This window comes from Apodemus sylvaticus, chromosome 2 (assembly GCF_947179515.1).
Source record: "Apodemus sylvaticus chromosome 2, mApoSyl1.1, whole genome shotgun sequence".
Lineage (NCBI taxonomy): Eukaryota > Metazoa > Chordata > Mammalia > Rodentia > Muridae > Apodemus > Apodemus sylvaticus.
The window spans coordinates 100,964,506-100,985,912 of NC_067473.1; the positions used below are offsets into that span (position 1 = coordinate 100,964,506).

Below are 21,407 nucleotides of genomic sequence, written 5' to 3' on the forward strand. Positions count from 1 at the left end.
TCCATGACAGTCGCAATCTTCTGTGGTGCATCTCCCCTCAGTCCTTCCCTGGCCTCCCTCTCCCCAGCAAGCGGATCACCAACGGTCCAGTTTCCCTGGGCAGCCACTCTTTCAACTCACCTCTGCCAGGCTCCACAGGCCTCCCTGTTCTTCATGGGTTCTTGATGAGGCTTTGACCTCAAAACTGATAAAGAAGCCCCAGGGCATACGGCACTGTAAGGCAGGCCAGGGGAGGGGAAACAGGCAGACACCCTAGTCCGACACCCTAGTTCGTAGGGCTCTAGGTCTAGGTTTGATTTTGCCTCACTTTCAGACAAGGTCTGGGCCCCTCCAAAGCACCCCAGCTTGCTTCTCTCCCTCCTTTCTCTCTGTGTTCGTTAACTTTCCTTCCTCCCTCTCAGGGTTCTTCATCACTCGGGGGCCAGCTGAACTCTGAACTAGGAGGTTCTCCATTGCTTTTCTCCTTGCCGAGCCGCACACATGTAAAGCCTCCATCTCCTGCCACCACATGTTCCCCACCACAATGGACTGCGTCCTCAAACCAAGATGAACCCCTCCTCCCTCCAGCTGCTCAGGAAGAACTAATGTGAAGGAAAGTATGAATTAGGGCCAAGCTTCACAAAGCTGTGAGACCTGGGCATGCTGACCTCTGTGACTCAGTTGTCCCAAGGTATCAGGGTTCTGTCCTGAGCCCTTCCCAGGGGCAAGAGGCATCACACAGGTGCAATTCCTTGGCCTGACTGAGACTAAGATCTATCACTTCCTCTCACCAGAAAACAGAGTCCTGGTGGGCTCTTTGAAAAGTCAGGCTTTTGATGCTGTAAAGGATGGGGATGAAGACAGACACACACACACACACACACACCCACCACAACTCCGCCCCTCCTCTGGTGAACCCGCCCTCTTAGCTCACTTACATTCATGGTGCCCCACCCGTCTGCCCAAGCTAGCTTCTAACTCGTCTTTCGGTTGACGGAGCCCTGAGGGGAGCAGGTGTCCCCCAAAGCGCCAAGATGCAGCCATGGCTCTGGCTGGTCTTCAGTATGAAGCTGGCAGGTAAGACCCAGAATGGTGCTAGCCCAAATCTGCACTAGAACAGGGAACTTAGGCCGGGCGTCTCAGCAACAGGAGGAATAGACAGGGCTGTGGGAACAGGGGCAGCCTGTAGGCAGAGACCCTGAACAAGGAAAGGAGATTCCTCTTCATTACCCAGAGATGTCTGAGACGCCTAGGGCAGAAGTCACCTCTGTCCCACAGCCTGAACTGAAAAGGGAAGGAAGGAAAAACAGACGAAAGAAAAGGGAAGAGAAACCTAAAGCTGAAGGGGAAATGTTGTTCAGGGTGCCACAGCAATGTGCCTCATGAAGTTCCCAGAGGCCCTATAGGCCTACTTTTATTACTTCTGGGGAAGTGCTTCTGGTAACTTGGACAACTATGGGAGGTTTCTCCTGATGACCGCCCTGGCTCTCCAGTGTCCACTGCAGCATGCACCCTTCCCCCACCCCCCACCCCCCGCCCCAAGAAGCGGCTCTGCAGAAGACATGTTGGAACTGGCACAGAGGTGTGGCCTAAAGATTGTCATTGTGATCAACCCAGAGACTTTGCTTTTTAGAGGAAGACTCTTCCAATATCCACTGGTCTGGTACCCGTTAAAGCCCCAAACTGATTATACTACTGAGGGAGACAGGGGAGGCCAGTCCCTGCCTCTGAGCAGGTTAGCGCAACTGGTCAAAACTGGAAATGAAACAAGGTTATTTCAGGCCACTAAATCTACCTCTGATCATTCTAGAAATACCAGGTATCCCTGAAAATTGGGATCCTGGACTACCAAGCAGATCGAATGAGACTTGTGTGTGACCTGAAGCCTGGCTGTGCATGTCCTCTGGGCTTTTTGGGAAGGATCCTGTGTATTTGTGGCCCCACTCTGTGTATAGGTCTCCTCGGTTTGGAGGCTCGGAGTTCATTCACCCAAGTCCGTTGGCCCCAGTTCAAGTGCTAGGCCGCTTCACACAGACTGTGGGACCTGGGGCACAGCTTTCCCCTGAGCTCTGTCTGCTCACGTGTAAATCCCATAGGATTTAGTGAGGATTAAATCAGACAACGCACACACTGAGCCTGACACACTGCAGGACATATGGCAGACACCGTCACTTCATATTAACTTCCCCAAAGATGCCAGTAACCCATAGCAATCAAAATGGCTGCGATGACACAGACATGGTAGCCTGAAGCTCGGGGAAGGGAGATGGAGCATCACCTCGGCCACAGGGGAGTGGTCACTCTCTCTATTCAGGTTAGAGGCTCAGAGTGGTCTGAGGGTGGATTCAGGATTAGTTCATCCCATCAGTCCCAGGGAAGGCCGTGATGGCGTCGGAAGGCCCGAGCCACAATTATAGGCAGGGATCCGAGCCTTTAATACCGAGTAGCTGGTTCTTCTGGGTTCACACATCCTCTAGCCTCTGCTTAGCCATGTCTACCCTTGGTGTTATATCTTGGCCATGATCTGCAGGGTGGCCCTCTATTGCAAGCCAGAAAAGGCTTTCTAGATCAGATGGATTTGTTGACACCCTCGTGGTCTTTGATGATCCTCCTTGAGACTTCTCTTGGTGTCTTGAACATCTCCTGAGTCCTTTAGACTTTCAGACAGAATTTACCTGTGTGAATGCTCACATGGGTACCTACTGTTCACATATGACTTCACTTCTCTTTTTCTCCCCTGAAATTCACTATGTAGCCCAGGCTGGCTCCAAATTCAAAGAAATCCTCCTTGACTTAGCTTCTCAAGTGTTAGGATTCTAAGTGTGCACCAGCATGTCTGCCTTCCTTTCTTTTCTTTCCAACCATCAACAAGCAAGCAGGACAGTAGTGGCAAGCCAAGCTGCCCTTCTTTCACAGGCGACCACGCACTCGGTGACTTCTGAGGTCCCACAGCTGCTACAGGGCAAAGGCTATGTGCATGGCCACGTCTACAACTCCTTCTTACCTCGTCTTCCCATCTAAGGCAAAATGGACTTCCAAGCTCACCTCTGTAATAACTGCCCTGCCCTGAGGCGTGAGAGGGCAGGACTGGGTAGCCGCCTCCCAGGGTCAGCTGCTTTCCCTCGGTCCAGAAACCTCAGATTGTATAAACCACACTGTGCCTATGACTCCAAATTCCTCTCCCAGCTTGCCCTAGGACCTTTTCAGCTGCTTAGAGCCCCTGAAGGCCTTTCTACACAGACTCACAGCTAGGTGAGGTGGGCAACTAGCTTTGACTTTTGACTTTGGCTCTTTGGATTTGAATTCAGTGAGATTCCAAATGAGGTGAGCTTCATGCCAGTGTTTTCTTATCAGTGTCAGGGGGATAAAAATCTTGGAGCCAGTCTGAGACTTCCCTAAGATAGCTTATGCCAAGGGCCACACATCAAAGTGTGTTGTTAACCAAAAGCCACGGTAAAGGCACACTCAGACAGCTGCGTGCCTTGCAGTCAATGTTTGTGAATTCTGAATTCAAGAGACACTGAGTGCTACCCTGACTCTTTGACCAGGCAGATTCTTCCTATCTGCCTATGACACAAACTCACTGTGATTCTGAGGCCCTGCCACTGTGCTAGGGATTGAACTCAGGGGTCAGCCTTGGTACTAAATACCTTGACCTGCTGAGCTACCTCACAAACCCTCTTCTCTCTACCCTCCCACTCTCCCTCCTTCCTTCCTTCCCTCTCTCCCTCTCCCTTCCTCCTTCCTTCCCTCCTTTCTTAAGATTGTTTTCTAACTTTTTAAATATTTATTTTATGTGCTCTGTCTGCTTGTATACCTACATGACAGAAGAGGGCAGGTGATCATATCATAGATGGTTGTGAGCCACCATGTGGTTGCTGAGAATTGGACTCAGGACCTCTGGAAGAGCAGCCAGTTCTCTTAACCACTGAGCCATCTCTCCAGTCCCACCTCTTTTTTTCTTTTTTATCTTTTTTTTTTTAAAATAAGTTCTCATGTAGGCCAGGCTGGCCTTGAACTCATAGGCAACCAAACTTGAGGTTCTGGTCCTGTCCTTCCACCCACAGAGTGCTAAGATTGCATGTGTATAGCAACAGCCCAGTTTATTTCTTCTGGTTTCTTGTAGCTCTGTGGAGCAGCTCTGCCCTCATTCAGAACCCTGACTCCCTGCTGATTCAAACCAACAGTACAGCACAAATGTCCTGTAAGATTAAAAGCTCTACATCAGCAACAACCATCTACTGGCTGAGAGAGCACCAGGACCCCACCGAGGACAAACGCTTTGAGTTCCTGGTCTCCTGGAGTTCTTCCAAAGGAATTACATATGGTGGAGAGGTGAAGGAGAAAATAACAGTGTCTTCAGATTCTCTCATAATCATGGATGTGAAACCAGAGGACAGTGACTTCTATTTCTGTGCGATAGTTGGGAGCCCCAAGGTAGTCTTTGGGACCGGCACGAGGCTGACTGTGGGTAAGAATGTTCTCAAGGCTGTGAATGAGTACACACATACACATGTACACAAACATACATACATACATACATGTGTTCATACATGTGACACACACATACTCACACACACTCACACACAGGGCACAGAAGCTGCCGCACTCTCAGTGAGCCTCACTCTGCAGTCATGACTAATCATACCACTGCGAGACTAACTGAAAAGATACACTGAGAGTTCCCCAGGCCAAACACCTTTGAGGGTCACATACAGCTGGGTGGCTAAATCCTCCCATCCACCCAGAAGGTGGTATATTGTTCTTCTACTTTGGATGGTAATCAGATGAGAAGAAAACAGGTAGGCCAGTTAAAGGTGGATTCTTATGATTCTGATGGAGACAAAGGCAGCACTGAGTACATACAGACTCTCACTGTCTGGGCACATGCCCAGAAAAGTAGAAGAGTAGAAAAGCAGTTGTCCTCAGCATTCTTTGTGGGGTTCAATGGCTCAATTCCACCCTTGGGGCATCAAGAAACTGGACCCTGGGTCTAGTCTGCCTACCAACCCATCACATGTACTTCCCATCCCAAAGCCTCAGTTTCCATATCTGTACAAGGCAACTGCTGGCTCACCTCTACTTCTAGGGAGCTTTCAGTGTCATGAAATAAGTGATCAAATGCAGAAGTACATTGCAAACCTTAGACACCATTTTCCATTTTCTAAGAGGCATCTAATCAAGAAGAAATACATGCATTGTATTGAACCCAACTCATCAAAATAGTGCTAGCATTCCAACAGGTGACCTATTTTTCCATACATGGCACTTGATACGTATTTTATGCATCCAGCATGTCTGGGTTCAGACTAGCCATACTGGACAGTGAAGAGTCCTCTCTTGGGGTGGAAAGGGATCATCGTAGATTCTCTCAGGCCAGTGGTTGGCTATCGTTCTTTCTTCAGCTCAAGCCAGGACACGGACTCTTATTGTCTTGCTTCACATTCACCTGGGGACTGAAAGTCATGAGCACCCCCAGGTACCCCCAGAAGTTAGGCCCCTTGGCCTAAGGGGGGGACAGAGACAGCTGGGGATAGTGCCAGAGTTATAAAAACACAACAGTGACACCAGAAACAGAGTGAGGTCTCCATGGCCTCTCTAGTCTCTGGTCTCATGGGGATGGGGTGGGGGCTAGGTAAAGTAAGGATGGGAAGAAGCCCACTTTGAAACGTGGACTTTGTTTGGGGGGGGGGGGGTGTTGGTTGGTTTGGTTTGGTTTTGCTTTTGTTTCTATGAGCTCTGTACCTTCCTAATGCTTCAGGGTCTGAGAGAGGAAGATGGTGATTTTCCATCTCTACCTATCCTGGCTTCCATGTTTCCATGTCTTGTCCCACAGCCCAGGAATAGAAGTGTTTTCCCGAAGTTCCTTCTTGGATACAATCTCCCCAGTGACAGATCCCCAGACCCTGAGCCTACTTGCCTGGTTGAAGGTGTTTTAGAGGACAAACCTTAGTAGTTCACAGAGTATTGGGGAAACAGACCTTGTTCAGGCCCTCAAGCACATTGTGGATTCCAAAGACTTGTCCTTCTCAAAAAAAAAAAAAAAAAAAAAAAAAGCAGAGGGAGAGAGATCTCAAACTCACAGATCAGGGAGCGACCTGTCTTGTCCCCACCCTCCCATCAGACCAGGCTGTTGTGCTATCTTCTTCCCAGGCTCACCACTGAGTGGCTGAGAGTGCCCTGCATTTTTGAGTGTTAAGATGAGGCAAATAGACTTAGTTTAGGGGCTAGGAGCATTTAAAGACTTAACTGCCCGCAGGCCCAGACTTTTAGACCTTGGCACTTCTATTGCCTGTCATTTTACAACAGCTCTTTGACGATAATGGACAAAAAATTTGCAGTGACCAAATGTGGTTAATGTTCTCTCAAAGTGTGGTGTGGTATTTAGCCTTTGGGTTTTCCTAGCCCCTCTCCTACTTCTTTGCTGAAAGTAGTATGCAGGAGACCTGTTTCCTCGGCACTCGGCCAACAAAATGGAGTGGGTAAATGGTCCCGTATTCCACACCTCAGAACCACATGGTCTCTCTGCTCAGCGAGTCCGTCCCACTGTCCTCTCCTTCCTCTCTCCCACCCCTCAGTGAGAGACACTGGATCAAAATTGAGGCAAGGAGGAGCCATCTAGGAAAAGGAGAAGGGCCACTTATCCATCTCTCTCAACCGCCGTTGTTCATGTAGGAGGCCTTTCCACGGGCTTGCTCCATGGCCTAGGGGCTGCAGAGGAGGCTGAGATTGGTCACGCCAGAGGACCATGGTGTCCTTCCGCCTTGGTTTTTTTGTTTTGTTTTGTTTTGTTTTTGTTTTTGTTTTTTTGTTTTGTTTTGTTTTGTTTTGTTTTGTTTTGTTTTGTTTGGAGACAGGGTCTTTCTCTATAGCCCTGGCTGTCCTGGAACTCATGTAGACCATGTGAGCCTCCTCAGACTCACAGAGATCCTCCAGCCTCTGTCTCCTGAGTGTTGGGATTAAAGATGTGTGCCACACTGGGCTAGAATAAGGTCAGCATCCTAGGGTCTTCTGCTAATCATAGTCATGCCTAGAGTATACTTCACTAGGCTCACTGCTCTCCTGATTCACAACAAAGTAGAAGCCAGCTTTTTTCTTTGTTCTTTTTTTCTTTTTTCTTTCTCTTCTCTTCTCTTCTCTTCTCTTCTTTCTTTCTTTCTTCCCTTCTTCTTCTTCTTCTTCTTCTTCTTCTTCTTCTTCTTCTTCTTCTTCTTCTTCTTCTTCTTCTTCTTCTTCTTCTTCTCCTTCTCCTTCTCCTTCTCCTTCTCCTTCTCCTTCTCCTTCTCCTTCTCCTTCTCCTTCTCCTTCTCCTTCTCCTTCTCCTTCTCCTTCTCCTTCTCCTTCTCCTTCTCCTTCTCCTTCTCCTTCTCCTTCTCCTTCTCCTTCTCCTTCTCCTTCTCCTTCTCCTTCTCCTTCTCCTTCTCCTTCTTCTTCTTCTTCTTCGTTTTTTTGAGACAGGTTTTCTCTGTGTAGCCCTGGCTGTCCTAGAACTCACTCTATAGACCAGGCTGGCCTCGAACTCAGAAATCCACCTGTCTCTGCCTCCCAAGTGCTTAAATTAAAGGCTGGTGCCACCACTGCCTGGCAGAAGTCATCTTCTTTACAGCAGATGGGAAGTTGAGGAACAGGCGAGTTAGCCGAGCTACACAGTTGATGATGGACACAGGGCTCTGCTCAGGTACCGGCTAATCCCCACCCATAGGTCTCCTTCATCTGAGAACTGAGAAACCAGACATAAATTTCTGTGCTCTGTGACCTGCAATCCTGTGCAGCCAAGGCAACACTCATGAGGGCACTGATGCCTGGAAGAGAGACGCACAGTGGCCTGGAAGTCCTGCTGCTTACCTGACTAAGATATGGGTCTTGCTTCTTTCTATAGTTGATGTCCTTCCTACAACTGCCCCGACCAAGACTAATCTGAAGATGAAGAAGAAGCAATGTCCATTCCCCCACCCAAAGACCCAGAAGGGTAAGTTTTCCGTTGCTACACTCACAGTAAAAAAGGTAGCTTTCCACTTTCCCTCCCTCCCTCCCCACTTCTCTTTCGTTCGTTCATTCTTTCCTTCCTTCCTTGTACGGACACTTACGAAGTCTTGGCTCTCTAGCTTATCTCTCTAGCTCCGAACTGGTGTCAACAAAAGGTACCCCGTGTATGACAGCAACTCAGTCTCTCGGGGCCTCACTCACAAATCATTACAGAGTAAGACCTGAAGGAAAACACATGTAGCGAAACCCTGCCCACAGACAAGTGCTCACAACCCAGATGTCCCTCAACAGGACAGGACACAGGTGCTACCAGGGCGCGTGTGGAATGAAGTTCTGGAGTCGCAATCCACAGCTCGTAGCTACGCTTGCTGCCAAGCCTGGCTGTGTTCAGTCCCTGGGACCCACATGGTAGAGGGAGAAAACTGACCCCTGAAGATTGTCGTCTGACTCCCATATGTGTGCCGTGGCACTAAAATGCCCATACCGTGCACTCAATCAATCAGTAAATGTAGGGTTTTAAAAAGAGTTGAGCACTGGCCGGGTGTGGGATCCCAGGCCTACACTTGGAACACTCAACAAGCAGAAGCAAGACCACGAGTTCGAGGTCAGCCTGGGCTACGCAGAGAAGCCCTGATTGTAAAAAAAAAGAAAGAGCCCAGACGTGGTGGCCCGCATCTGTAATACCAGCACTCATAGGTAGAAGCAAGAGGATCAGGAACTCAAAGTTACCCTCGATTGTATATCACATCTGAAGCTAGCCTGGGCTATGTAAGATCCTGTCTCAAATGCCCCCCTCAAAAAAAATACTGATATAATACATGTTTAAGTTAGGATGAATCTTGAAAAAATCCACAGTGAAGGGTCAGTTACAAAAACTAGCAAAACACATTTAGACAGGTAGGGTGGCCCACATCTTTAATCCTGGCACTCGGAGGCAGAGAGGTAGGCAGATCTCTGTGAGTTCAAGGCCAGCCTGGTCTATGAAGCACGTTCCAGGCTAGCCAGGGCTTCAGAGTGAGTCTTGTCTTGATGACAATGAAGACCATGTATTGTGTGGCCCCATAGATGTGAAATGTCCATGGTTATTAAGATCTCAGAGACAAAAATAGATGGATGGCTGTCTAAAGGGAGGGCATCAGGAAATAACACAGAAGTCTTAACCAGTACAGACTTTTGGTTTTTCTGGGACTCTCGAGATGTCCCAGAGTTAGAGGTGTGATGGTTTCATACCTCTAAGAAGACTCTAAAGCTCTCTGAATGTGCGCTTTAAGTTTTCATGGAGACATGGTTTTCCATGTAGATTCAGGCTTGCTGGAGTTGTTTAACACAGACTGATCTCAAATTCACAATCTTTCTGTCTTAGGCTCTTGGGTTCTGGAATTATAGGCGTGTACAGCCTATTCAGTTATGTACTTTAAACAGCCGGGGTTTCAGGTTTACAAATCATGCCCCAATCAAGCCATCAACAAGCAAAAGGACCAGCCCGTCACTCTTTTCCAATTTCTAACAGAGGACTTAGCACAAAGGGTGGGATCCCAGCTAGAGAGTGAACACAGGCATCTCAGCTGGAGTTAGGCGCATGTGTACTTCCTTTAAAGCTTAAATGTATTTCTGGAAAAATAACCCCCCAGAGTTACTGGTAACAAACAGAAAGTTCCATCTGCTGCGACCCAGAGAACAAACCACAATACCATCCCAGGACTGCTGGGTGCAGAGTGACTTGCTTTACTGCACCATATACAAAGCCCCAGCAGAGGTGCTCCCTGTAGGGCCCTGGAGACTGAGGGGCACTGCCTCCTGAGATCACTAGGGACGGAAAATCGGAACCCGCCAGGTTTGGTGCCTTATGCGTGTAATCCCAGCACCTGGAAGGGTGACACAAGATCAGAAGTTCAAGGTTCTCCTCAGCCACAATGCAAGTTTGAAGCCAGCCTGGGCCATATGAGACCCCATCTCAAACAAATCAAAACACTAACCAAAACAGAAAGCCCAAAGCCACAAGTAGAAAAGCAAAGTATTACTGAAAATGAAGAAGACAGAGTGACTTCATTTTATAACATATTATGCCCTGAAAACATTTTTTTTTAAAGAACCAGGAGTTGGACAACAAAAATAAAAGCAAACCCCACAAAATACAGCCCCTGTTGGCCTGGCTTTTCAGAAGGCTGAGGCAGGGGGATCACCTGCACTCATAAGTTTGAGAGTTGTCTGTACAACATAGTGAAATACTATCTCAAAAATAGATAAGGCAGGCATGGTGGTTTTTGTATGTGATCTCAGCACTCAAGAGGCTGAGGCAGGGGTATCGGTATAAGTCCGAGGCTAGCCTGGACTACATAGTAAGTGCTAGGCCTCATTGAACTGCAGAATGAGATCCTGTGTATAAGTAAATTTTAAAAAGAACACACATACCTGCATGTATTTATGCATACATAACTGGGAAGAGAGGAGAGGAGGAAAGAAAGATTGAGAGGGAGGGAAGAAGAGAGAGGGAGAGAGACACACAGAGACAGAAAGAGACAAAGAGAGACAGAGAGATGCAGACAGAGACAGACAGACCGACAGACACACACACACACACACACAGAGAGAGAGAGAGAGAGAGAGAGAGAGAGAGAGAGAGAGAGAGAGAGAGAGAGAGGAGACACTTCTATATAGAGAGAGGCAGCAATCAGTCAGAATAAATAACCATTCTCCTCCAACCACTACAGCATATCTCTGGCTACCATTTTACTCCAAAGGCGCCTTGCTTACCCTGCCCTCCTCTGGAGAGGACCCTTCCACGCTGCTGCTAGCTCCACCACCTTGAAAACTTGGACATAGAGCTTGCATGACATCAGCTTCCCTCATTGGAGCTCACCAGCTGGGTGAGCTGTGGCCATTTTGCAGAGCTCTGCAAAGCGCCTCCTCAATCTCCACTCCACCAGCCCTCAGCCAGCTGAGCCGTATCCCCAGCCCAGGCCTTAGGTTCTCAGAGCTGTGATGTGCGAGGGAACCGTAAAACAAGGCCTTGCCTTCATCCCCAAGTCCACACCTAGCCCAAATTCGCTCCCTCCCTCCCTCCATCCATCCATCCATCCCTCCATCCCTCCCTCCCTCCCTCCATCCCTCCCATCCTCCCTCCCTTATATGCGGAAAGCTTTCTAGACTTCTAAACCTGGAGCCTAGCCTCCGTCCTTTCTCCCAGGAGGCTTGACTCTGCACCTCAGTCTTGTAGGGAGATCAACTATGGGGCTGACCTGAGGCCAGCGAGTATTGGAGAAAGATCTAGGACATTAAGAACACAAGCCCTGCAGCTTAAATAGCTTGCAAAAATCAGATGCGTGAACAGAAGAACAGTCACATAAGTGGCTTATGAAAGCAAAGGCTGAAACCCACCCAGAGCCGGGACTGAGGTAAAGTCAGTCGCCTCCCTCTCTCTCCCATGAAGGCACACAGGGCTGACAGAAACTAAAGCGCCATTAACCGGGGCCAGCACGGTGAAGGTGAACCGTGGGCTGTGAGTGTAAAGGGAGGCACCCTGCAGTCTGCTACAACCCAATGGACAGCTGTGGTTTAGTAGTCCCCGTTTTCAGCTTCTACCTCAGGAAGGCACCTTCATACAGAAACACGCCAGAATGTTCTCTGAGGAGCTGTTTATAAAAGTAACACACAGGAAGCAGCTAAGGTTCCCACTGGTGGCTAAAGTCCCGGGGATTTTGGCCCGACTAAGGGAGCAGGAGGAATGTGTCTGCAGAAATGGATACAGTACAGTCTGCTGTACTGAAAAAAAGAAAGCCAAGAGGCAGAGGAGGCCACTCGGTCGGTAGAGTGCTTGCCTAGCACGCCCGAAGCCCTGGTTCAACCCCTAACCCTGCATACATGGCCATAGTGGCCCACAAGTGTAACCCCAGCATTTGAGAGGCGGAGGATCAGAAGTTCAAGGTCATCTTTGGCCACAGTGAATTAGAGACCAGCCTGGGAGACAGGAAACCTTATCTTTAAAATCAAAAAACCAGAGGCAGAGGCTGGAGACATGACTTTTCACATTAGGGCGCTTGCTATGAAAGCACTCGGCCCTGAGTTCAAATCCTGGGTGCCCACAAGAAAATCTGGGCACACGACTGTAACCCCGACTTTTGGGGGTGGGGCAGAGACTCTGGGATTTACTGGCCACCCATCTGGTGCCGGGTTTAGTGAGAGATGCTGTCTCAGGAAGAAAAGGTAGAAAGTGACTGAGTAGGACATCTGCCATGCTCCTCTGGTCGCCATACCCACACATGTGTGTGCACATACCATGTGCACATTCACACACACGTATGTAAACACTGAAAACTGGGATTTTGACATGCAGAGGGGAAGGATGTCAAATTATCAGTGTTGGTCTGTGAGCATCTAACCCCGTGTACAATACAATGAAAATAGAGCTGTCTGGTTTGGTGTGTGTGTGTGTGTGTGTGTGTGTGTGTGTGAAATTCAAATAAAAGGTTTTGTTTTTTAAATGAATAGTAAAACTTATTACTATGCATGATGGGTATCTACTCCCTTTGAAATAGCACCCAAGTCTTTTTTTTTTTTTTTTTTTTGAGAAGGGTTTCTCTGTGTAGCCCTGGCTGTCCTGGAATTCACTCTGTAGACCAGGCTGGCCTCAAACTCAGAAATCTGCCTGCCTCTGTCTCCCAAGTGCTGGGATTGCAGGTGTGCACCACCACCACCCGGCTGCACCCAAGTCTTATTAGCATTTTAAAAATACAAATATAACATGGCATTTTTCTACATAAAATTACTTCAGTGATATTTAAAGTGAATTTTAAAGTGAGCCAGAAGGAAATCTGCTTAAAATTCTACCAGGAGGGCGGGGAAGAGGGCCACCTCCTGGGAGTCACACAGCTCTCAGAGACCCAGGCCAGCCAGGGTTACAAAGACTGGAAGACTGGGTGTCAAAAAACAAACTAGCCAGCCAGTGACACTCTCGGGGAGGAGGGCCTGCTCCTTGCTGCATCTGAATCTATGTTGAATGTGTGTGTCTTTTTCAGGCCTGACATGTAGCCTCCTTACCCTCAGCCTGCTGGTGGCCTGCACCCTGGTTCTGCTGGTGTCCCTCGGCGTGGCTGTCCACTTTCACTGTGAGTTGGTGCCTACGGGCCGTTGAAGGGCCCCCAGTTTGGTCCCGGGAGTGCGTACCTAGAAGTATTTTGTTCACTAAGGTAGCAGAAGCAAACTTACTCCCAACAAACCTTATGACTTGAAAGTGGCTCTTTCTGTTTTTGAGATACCTGGGGAGTTCAGGGACTTGAACTCAGGGCATTCTGGGTACTCTCGACCACCGAGACACACAGCCCTGCCCCCAACCCAGGAGGCCAAAGCGAGATTGCACCCGTGTCAGCAGTCAGATGAACACTTGGTTTGAGTCCGCTGTAGCCCACTGTTGTCCTGGAATGACTTTGATCTTGGCCTCCGTGGATCTCAGCTGCCTCACCCAGGAGTAGAACATCCCTACACACCAGAAAGGCATTAAAACTACTCTATAATGTCCTCTGGGTCCCTATGCTAGGTACATGGGGGCTCACGGCAGTACCCCGAAGAGCTCACCCTTCCCCAGTGACACTGCAGGAGATGCACATGGCTGCTGCCCTTAGCTCCCCTGTCACCCAGCTCTGCAGTCACTGGCCTCATAACAGGGACAGGAAAGCAGAGGAGAAGCCAGACCTGTCACCTCTGCCACCATGAGCACATCACTTTTTCTCCCTGGACATCTTTAAAGGGAAGCCGGAAACATCAGGGACACCAACCAGATCAGTGGTTCTTTACTTTCCCAGGTCACAGATTCCTTTGACAGCCGTGGGCCCCCACCCCAGAGAACAGCACTGAGAGCATAAACACCTTGGTACACTGTTATCCTCTGCATACCCTGTTCTAAGAACCCCAGTGGTCTAGCTGAACCTGATGCACATGTTTATAATCCCACTACTTGGTAGATAAAGGTAGAAGGATCGGGAGTTCAAGGCCAGCCTTGGCTACATAGTGAATCTGAGGTTTGAGGCTAGCCTGGGCCACCTAAGAACTTCTTTAAAACACATACAAATATTATAAGGAAGCAAACACAGCACACTTCTCTTTCCTCCCTGCATCCTAGAAGGAGTGTGTCTGCACAACTTCGGATGCTCTCTCGGTTCTGTTGCTACCTGCTGAGAAAAGCAGTGACCTTTGTTTTGTGCTATTGGTGTGTGAACTAGGCCTGCTGTCCTGCCGCTGCGCTAGGCCCCCCAGTCCCCAGGGAAAACTCACTTAAGGTAGTAGAGAAAATGCATTTAAAAGCAGGGCACAAGCTACGTGGCTTTCAGGCAAGTTATTTGACAATTCACATGCTCCGTGCCTCAGTTTCCACACATGTAAGGTGGATATAGTAGAGTGGGAACTAGTAGCATTCATGAAGGCTGTTAAAATTATGGGATGGATGACTGAATAATTTTAAACACTTCAAACCTATATAAGCAAACAACAAAAGTGTGACATGTGAGGAATCTGGGGACCACCCTAGCACCCCAGAAGAAGCCGCAGGTGTTGGCTAACCATGCCGCCTTCCTCTCCGGCTCTGAGGTTAGCGATACACCATCCAGTGCTGACTTGTTTGTCTCTGCTCTGCTCTCCCAGGTGTGCGAAGGAGAGCCCGAATTCGCTTCATGAAACAGTAAGTGCTGTTCTCCAGAAAGTCACAAATGGGGGGAGGGGCTGAGGGTTTGGATGACTGGGGGGGAGCACAGGGGGAGGCTGAGGGTTTGGATGACTGGGGGGGAGCACAGGGGGAGGCTGAGGGTTTGGATGACTGGGGGGGAGCACAGGGGGAGGCTGAGGGTTTGGATGACTGGGGGGAGGGGGAGGTCAGGGGGGCACTGAGGGTTTGGACGACTTCGCAGAGCATTTGCCTAGCAGTCCCTGGCACCACATAAACCAAGATGATGGCTTACTCCGAGCTTGTCTTTAAACCCAGTACTTGGGAAGAGGAAGCAGGTAATTTCTGTGAGTTTAAGGCTAGCCCAGTCTACAGAGTGAGTTCCAGAACAGCCAGGGCTACACAGAGAAACTCTTACTAAAGAAAAAGGAAGTTCCCAATTATCCTCAATTGCATCAAAAGTTCAAGGCCAGGCTCACTACAGATCCTATCTCTCAAATAACTAACCAGCTACATAAATTTAAAAAATACATGACCAAAAGATCACTGTATCTGTTGGCCCTTAGCAAAAGGCTTGTGCAAGACAGAGGCTGTGGTTCAGACTGCAGGTCTAAGATCTCATCCCCAGGCTCAGGTAGTGTTCCCGGATTTGATTCAGTGCTGCTGTCTCAAGACTGGGTCACTCTAGTCTCAATACTCACTATTCTCAAAGACTAACATTTAACTACCGGCCCTCCTACCTCTACCTTCTGAATGCTGGGATTATATGCACGTATAACCATGCCTGGCATATGAGTGCTGAGATCAAATTCAAGGCTTGGTGCACACAGGGAGGAGCTCTGCCAACTGAGCCCCAGCCCCAGCCCCAGCCCCAGTCCCTGCCCCAGCCCCAGCCCCAGCCCCAGCCCAGCCCAGCCCCAGCCCCAGCCCAAGCCCTAGCCCTTGGAGTTGGTTTATTTTTTTCTTCAGCATAGATAGTTCTCATCTACCTGCCATATGTATCAATTTGATCTAGAGAATACAGACCCTACACATACACACACACACGCACACACACACGCACGCACATGCACACGCACAAACACACACACAGATGGGGAAGAGGGAAAGGAGGAGGGGAGAGGGAGGGGGAAGGGAAGAGGGAGAAGGAGAGAGAGGGAGGGAGAGAGAGGGGAGGAGGGATAGAGAGAGAGAGAGAGAAGAGGGCAATAGAGCCTTGTGCTCAAGGGAGGTCTAGATCTGACCAATCCAGGTCTGTATCTGAATTGGTGGCACACATCTTCACCCACAGAGCCATCTCGCTAGCTGTGCCTACAGTATTTTATGGGCACATTGCAATTGTAGTTTGGATGGTGAGCAAGTTCTACTTTGTGGGTGGGAATTAGAAGCCACAAACAATGAAGATAACTTGAGAGCATCTAAGATGAGACCTCCAGAGAGTCCTGTGCAAAAAGCTATTCTTTGTAGGCTTTTGTAGACGTCAGCCTAACTCTGGCCGTCCCAGTGATTTGTCCCATGTCCTTTGATTGTTTCGCCTGTTCTCCAGTGTCCTGACAATGCCAAATTTGAAGAAGCTAAGATGGGACCTGAGATTTGGCAACCAGGAGTTCTAAGGACCAGGAGACAGAGCGAGTGCACAGCGTGTATTTGTGTGGAGGCGGATGGCACAAGGCTGGCTCCTGAGCCCTCCTCCTTGCTTGCCCACACCTGTGGTCTGTTTTTACATTTACTTATAAGACATAGTGGCAAACATCTGTAATGTCTACACTTGAGAAGTGAGGCAAGAAGACCAGAAGTTCAAGATCATAGTCAAATAATAAATACAAGTGTTATTATTATTTAGTCAGGCTTGGTAGTGCATGCCTTTAATCCTGCACTTGGGAGGCACAGGCAGATGGCAGGCAGGTCTCTGTGAGTCAGCCTGGTCTTCACAGTGAGGAGATCCAGGGCTATGTAAAGAGACCCTGTTTTTAAAACACCCAAAAAGGAAGTAATTTGAACAAAAAGGTTTGTAAATTTATTTTACTTGAGAGAGAGAGAGAGAGAGAGAGAGAGAGAGAGAGAGAGAGAGAGTTTAAGATAGTATCTCGAAGGCTAGCCTTGAGATCTTTAACTCTAGCATGCCCAATTGGTTTATAGCTCTGAAACCTAAAATAAAATAAAATAAAATAAAATAAAATAAAATAAAATAAAATAAAATAAAATAAAATAAAACCTTCTAGGTTTGGACACAATAGTCCCTCAGATCAGCTCAGGCCTCACAGATCAGTTGTTAGCAAACTCAAAGTGCAATTTGAAGCAGATATTGCCAACCCTCTGTCCTAAATCACTCTCCCATCAATGGCCCATCGCCTCCGGCCGCCTATACGCACTTACAATCAGGTCATCTTAGAAAGTGCTTCAAGAAGCAATATCACTCAAAGCTAGGAGGTTTTAGCGGCTTTTTTTTTTTTTTTAACATTTCTTTATTTTGTGTGCACATGTGCACTGTGGCCGGGCAGAAAAACTGGTACTGGGCATTGAGCCCAGATCATCAGAGACAATCTATGGGTCCCAAAGACAGTGGCTTTGAGCCATATTGTGTGTGTGTGTGTGTGTGTGTGTGTGTGTGTGTGTGTGTGATTTTGTTTTAGTTTGTTTTTCTTTGTTGTTGGTTTGATTTGGTTTTTTTAAATGTTAAAGTTTTAAATGATAGAAGTGGGCCTTACAAACCATCCTAGCAAAGCTCTCAGCCCAGGCACGCTGCCTCTTCCTCCATCTGACATTGCTTTTGCTATAAGAAATCCAGCTAACGCGTCATTGGCCTGAAAAGAAGAGTCTTACAACTTGCTGTTGCTTTCCAGGTTTCACAAATGATCAGCGCCCTCGACACTGATACCCTTCAATGAAAGGACTATAATTCAATAAAAGCAAGTTATAGACTAAGGAGAGACAGCATGTTCAGCAGTGGAGAGGCCACCCCCTTGCTCAAGCTGCCTGCTTTGAACTGCTGCAAGTTCTGTGCATGGTCAGGCATGTTACCTGGAGTCTCACAGAGAAGGCCCCAGAATTCAGGCTCACTCACAGAGTGGGCTGAAGAACCAAGAACTCCCACCACGACACCACCATGCACCCTTCTTGGACTGGGCCTTGGATGGCGGCCTTCCAGCCACCATCTTTGTCATTTGCTTGGTAGAGCAGCCTTATTGGCTCTTTGGCCTCTCATGGGAGAGAGCTAGCGGGGCAGCCCTGGAGAAGACTGCACATCCTCACACAGAGAAGCCACCTCATGAATAAGGTTTCCTGCAAACAGCTTCTGGGCTCTCGGTGGCCATCTTACTCTCTCAGGCCTTGCCGGGGGGGGGGGGGGGGGGGGGTTGGGAAGCTGTTGGCTCAGGAGAGACTTCTACTTCATCTCCTGGTAGGAAATTTCTTAAGCTTCACTTCTTCTCCCTCATGACTTATATATTTCTTTTCTCACTCTCTGCCCCTTTTATGAAAATGTCTTGGCTATAAAAATAAAGTCCTGTGTTAAAGACACAAGTGGTTCCAGTGACGTCCAAGGACAGCTCCTCTACAGCAAAAGTATTGACTTCAGTTGAGGAGTGACAAGGGTTGAGAATGTAGAACTCCAGCCTAAATGCACAAGGTCCTGGGTTCAGTTACCACAGGGGGTGAGGGTGGGGATAAAGGAGGGGCGGGTTCATTTTGTGTGTTCTCACCTTACATCTAAAACCCTCATTTGGCCACACATTGTGCCTATAACTTGAATTGTAGATGAAGAAATTAGGAAATACCTAGGACTTCCAAAGCCAGGCCATGCTGCTATGATTGTGTGTGTGTGTGTGTGTGAGAGAGAGAGAGAGAGAGAGAGAGAGAGAGAGACAGACAGACAGACAGACAGACAGACAGACAGACACAGAGAGACAGAAAGAGAGAGAGAGAACCAACTTCTAGAAGTGGTTCCAGGCATAGACTCAGGTTGTCTTTTGGTTTTGTCTTTTGTAATAAGATAAGGAGGGGTGGGGGGAAACCAGGCACGTGCCATATGCTGCTGACAATTACAAAGAAGAACTTTGGTAGGTCACAGGTTTTGGAGATTAGAGACATAAAAGCCTATCACCCCAGTCCCCACATGTCCCTCCCTGTCTCACCCCTGTCCCCACATGTCCCTCCCTGTCTCACCCCTGTCCCCACATGTCCCTCCCTGTCTCACCCCTGTCCCCACATGTCCCTCCCTGTCTCACCCCTGTCCCCACATGTCCCTCCCTGTCTCACCCCTGTCCCCACATGTCCCTCCCTGTCTCACCCCTGTCCCCACATGTCCCTCCCTGTCTCACCCCTGTCCCCACATGTCCCTCCCTGTCTCACCCCTGTCCCCACATGTCCCTCCCTGTCTCACCCCTGTCCCCACATGTCCCTCCCTGTCTCACCCCTGTCCCCACATGTCCCTCCCTGTCTCACCCCTGTCCCCACATGTCCCTCCCTGTCTCACCCCTGTCCCCACATGTCCCTCCCTGTCTCACCCCTGTCCCCACATGTCCCTCCCTGTCTCACCCCTGTCCCCACATGTCCCTCCCTGTCTCACCCCTGTCCCCACATGTCCCTCCCTGTCTCACCCCTGTCCCCACATGTCCCTCCCTGTCTCACCCCTGTCCCCACATGTCCCTCCCTGTCTCACCCCTGTCCCCACATGTCCCTCCCTGTCTCACCCCTGTCCCCACATGTCCCTCCCTGTCTCACCCCTGTCCCCACATGTCCCTCCCTGTCTCACCCCTGTCCCCACATGTCCCTCCCTGTCTCACCCCTGTCCCCACATGTCCCTCCCTGTCTCACCCCTGTCCCCACATGTCCCTCCCTGTCTCACCCCTGTCCCCACATGTCCCTCCCTGTCTCACCCCAGTCCCCACATGTCCCTCCCTGTCTCACCCCTGTCCCCACATGTCCCTCCCTGTCTCACCCCTGTCCCCACATGTCCCTCCCTGTCTCACCCCTGTCCCCACATGTCCCTCCCTGTCTCACCCCTGTCCCCACATGTCCCTCCCTGTCTCACCCCTGTCCCCACATGTCCCTCCCTGTCTCACCCCTGTCCCCACATGTCCCTCCCTGTCTCACCCCTGTCCCCACATGTCCCTCCCTGTCTCACCCCTGTCCCCACATGTCCCTCCCTGTCTCACCCCTGTCCCCACATGTCTCTCCCTACTCCTGTCTCAGCACTCGTTCACCAAGTTTAAGCCCCAGGACTCCTGCGTCAAGAAAGCCTTGTACCAAAGCAAATGTGTCAAACCAGAGTTGTTGTCCGCAAATCTGCCAATCATGTTTTAGCCTCTGCAGACATAGAGTGGGTGACCAAGGAGCTACTGGAGTCAGAGTGGAGAGGAAGAACCCGACATTTTAAAATGTCCCTCCATCTGTCTTCACTGTGGGTTCTAGCAGCCTATGACCAGAGAGGCAAAAACCATTGCAACTGGCCGGTGCGTTCACAGAAGCAATGTGCCTTGGTCATCTGCCTGCTCTTCAAGGTCAGTTCAGAGAAGCACGAGGGAAAACTAGGATGTATCCTGTGGGCTCTGATAGTCACAGAAGGAAATATGTGTCCAGAGGAAGGGCAGCACAGCCCGTTCCCGCATCTGAGATGCAACAGAGGCAGAGCCGGGTGAGGTGGGTAGGAGTCAGGGAGGGTAGGTTCAGGAAGCCCTCCAGTGAAGCAGATGCTTTCTGTAGATGACGGGAGAATAGCAAAGGGTCAAGATGGTCTCTTGCCCTAGCCACTCCGTAAATGGTAAGGCTGAGAGACCCGGGTTGCGTGCAGCCTCCGCTCCCTGAAGGCTCAAACCCTGTCCGCAGTGGAAGGAAGAGCACACCTCAAGGCTGTTCATCCCACCTCAGACTGATATTTGAGCATCTCCCCGCTTCTGTCTCAGCAATTTTATTTGCTTGTTTACAGGTTCAGGTGGGGCTGGGCTGGCAAGAGCGGGCTGGCTGAGTGTTGTGCAGCAAGCAGTGGCTAAGATGGCGCAGGCGGATCAAAGTTGGCTACCAGGGTTGGGGGCAGCGGTGAGGAGGTCTAGACTGGCACCTGACTGCTTTACAGAAGAGGGGACTGAGCAGTCGCTACTGCTCAAAAGTCTTCAGTATGTACATTATGCTGTCACGTCCGGCGGGGCCTTCATTTTAAATAGGCTGCCGGTCAAACACAAAAACACGTTGAACTGTTCTTGTGGTTCGGCTCGGTGGCGTAAAATTGGAAATACTCAAAGGCCCAACAAAAAATAACTTCAATCCCTGACTTCAACACCCAGCATGGTTTAAAAAAGGGGGGAGGGTAGACTTGACGGGAAACTAGGTAGATAAATTATGGAAATTATGGCCCAGCTTTATAAGTGAGTTTATGCCATTGTTAAGAAATGTGTTAGGGCCACATGTGAGAGCTTGTCTCAGTGTGTGTGTGTGTGTGTGTGTGTGTGTGTGTGAGATACTTAAGAAAAAGAAAATATCACCCCATTGGTCTACAAATCACATTTTTTCTAACAATTCATCAAGACCTGCAATTATATGTTTTATATGCATAGAAAGGGGTCTATAAGAGATCACTCCAAGAGAGAACTCGTAAAATCTGAGATAGACTAGCATGCTGGGGTGTCCCCATCCACAGTGGGTGACTTCCAGCAGGGATTCTGGAGGGACAGGATTTAGCTCCACCTGGGGGCAGCCCCTGAGGGTTTGACCATGCCTCACTGAGTAAATATATAGTTAACAAAATTGGAATTTTTCTTTTGTTTTATTTTGTTTGGGTTTGTTTGTCTGTCTG

The 21,407-nt window shown here is 49.2% G+C and overlaps 1 protein-coding gene across 1 annotated transcript; it reads left to right on the forward strand.

Annotated features, from left to right (window-relative positions):
• The first annotated feature begins 904 nt into the window (after positions 1 to 904).
• Cd8b (CD8 subunit beta) lies at positions 905 to 17,935 on the forward strand. Its single transcript, XM_052173886.1, has 6 exons — positions 905 to 1,056; positions 4,106 to 4,450; positions 7,859 to 7,948; positions 12,981 to 13,070; positions 14,599 to 14,635; positions 17,461 to 17,935. The coding sequence occupies exons 1-6, from the start codon at positions 1,014 to 1,016 to the stop codon at positions 17,471 to 17,473; spliced, it is 618 nt and encodes a 205-aa protein (XP_052029846.1). The 5' UTR covers positions 905 to 1,013; the 3' UTR covers positions 17,474 to 17,935.
• Positions 17,936 to 21,407: the final 3,472 nt, after the last annotated feature.

Coding starts and splice junctions, on each gene's coding strand:
- Cd8b (XM_052173886.1), top strand. CDS start 1,014: ATGCAGCCATGGCTCTGGCTGGTCTTCAGTATGAAGCTGGCAG. Junction 7,949..12,980: donor CCACCCAAAGACCCAGAAGG/GTAAGTTTTCCG, acceptor TGTCTTTTTCAG/GCCTGACATGTAGCCTCCTT. Junction 13,071..14,598: donor CGTGGCTGTCCACTTTCACT/GTGAGTTGGTGC, acceptor CTGCTCTCCCAG/GTGTGCGAAGGAGAGCCCGA.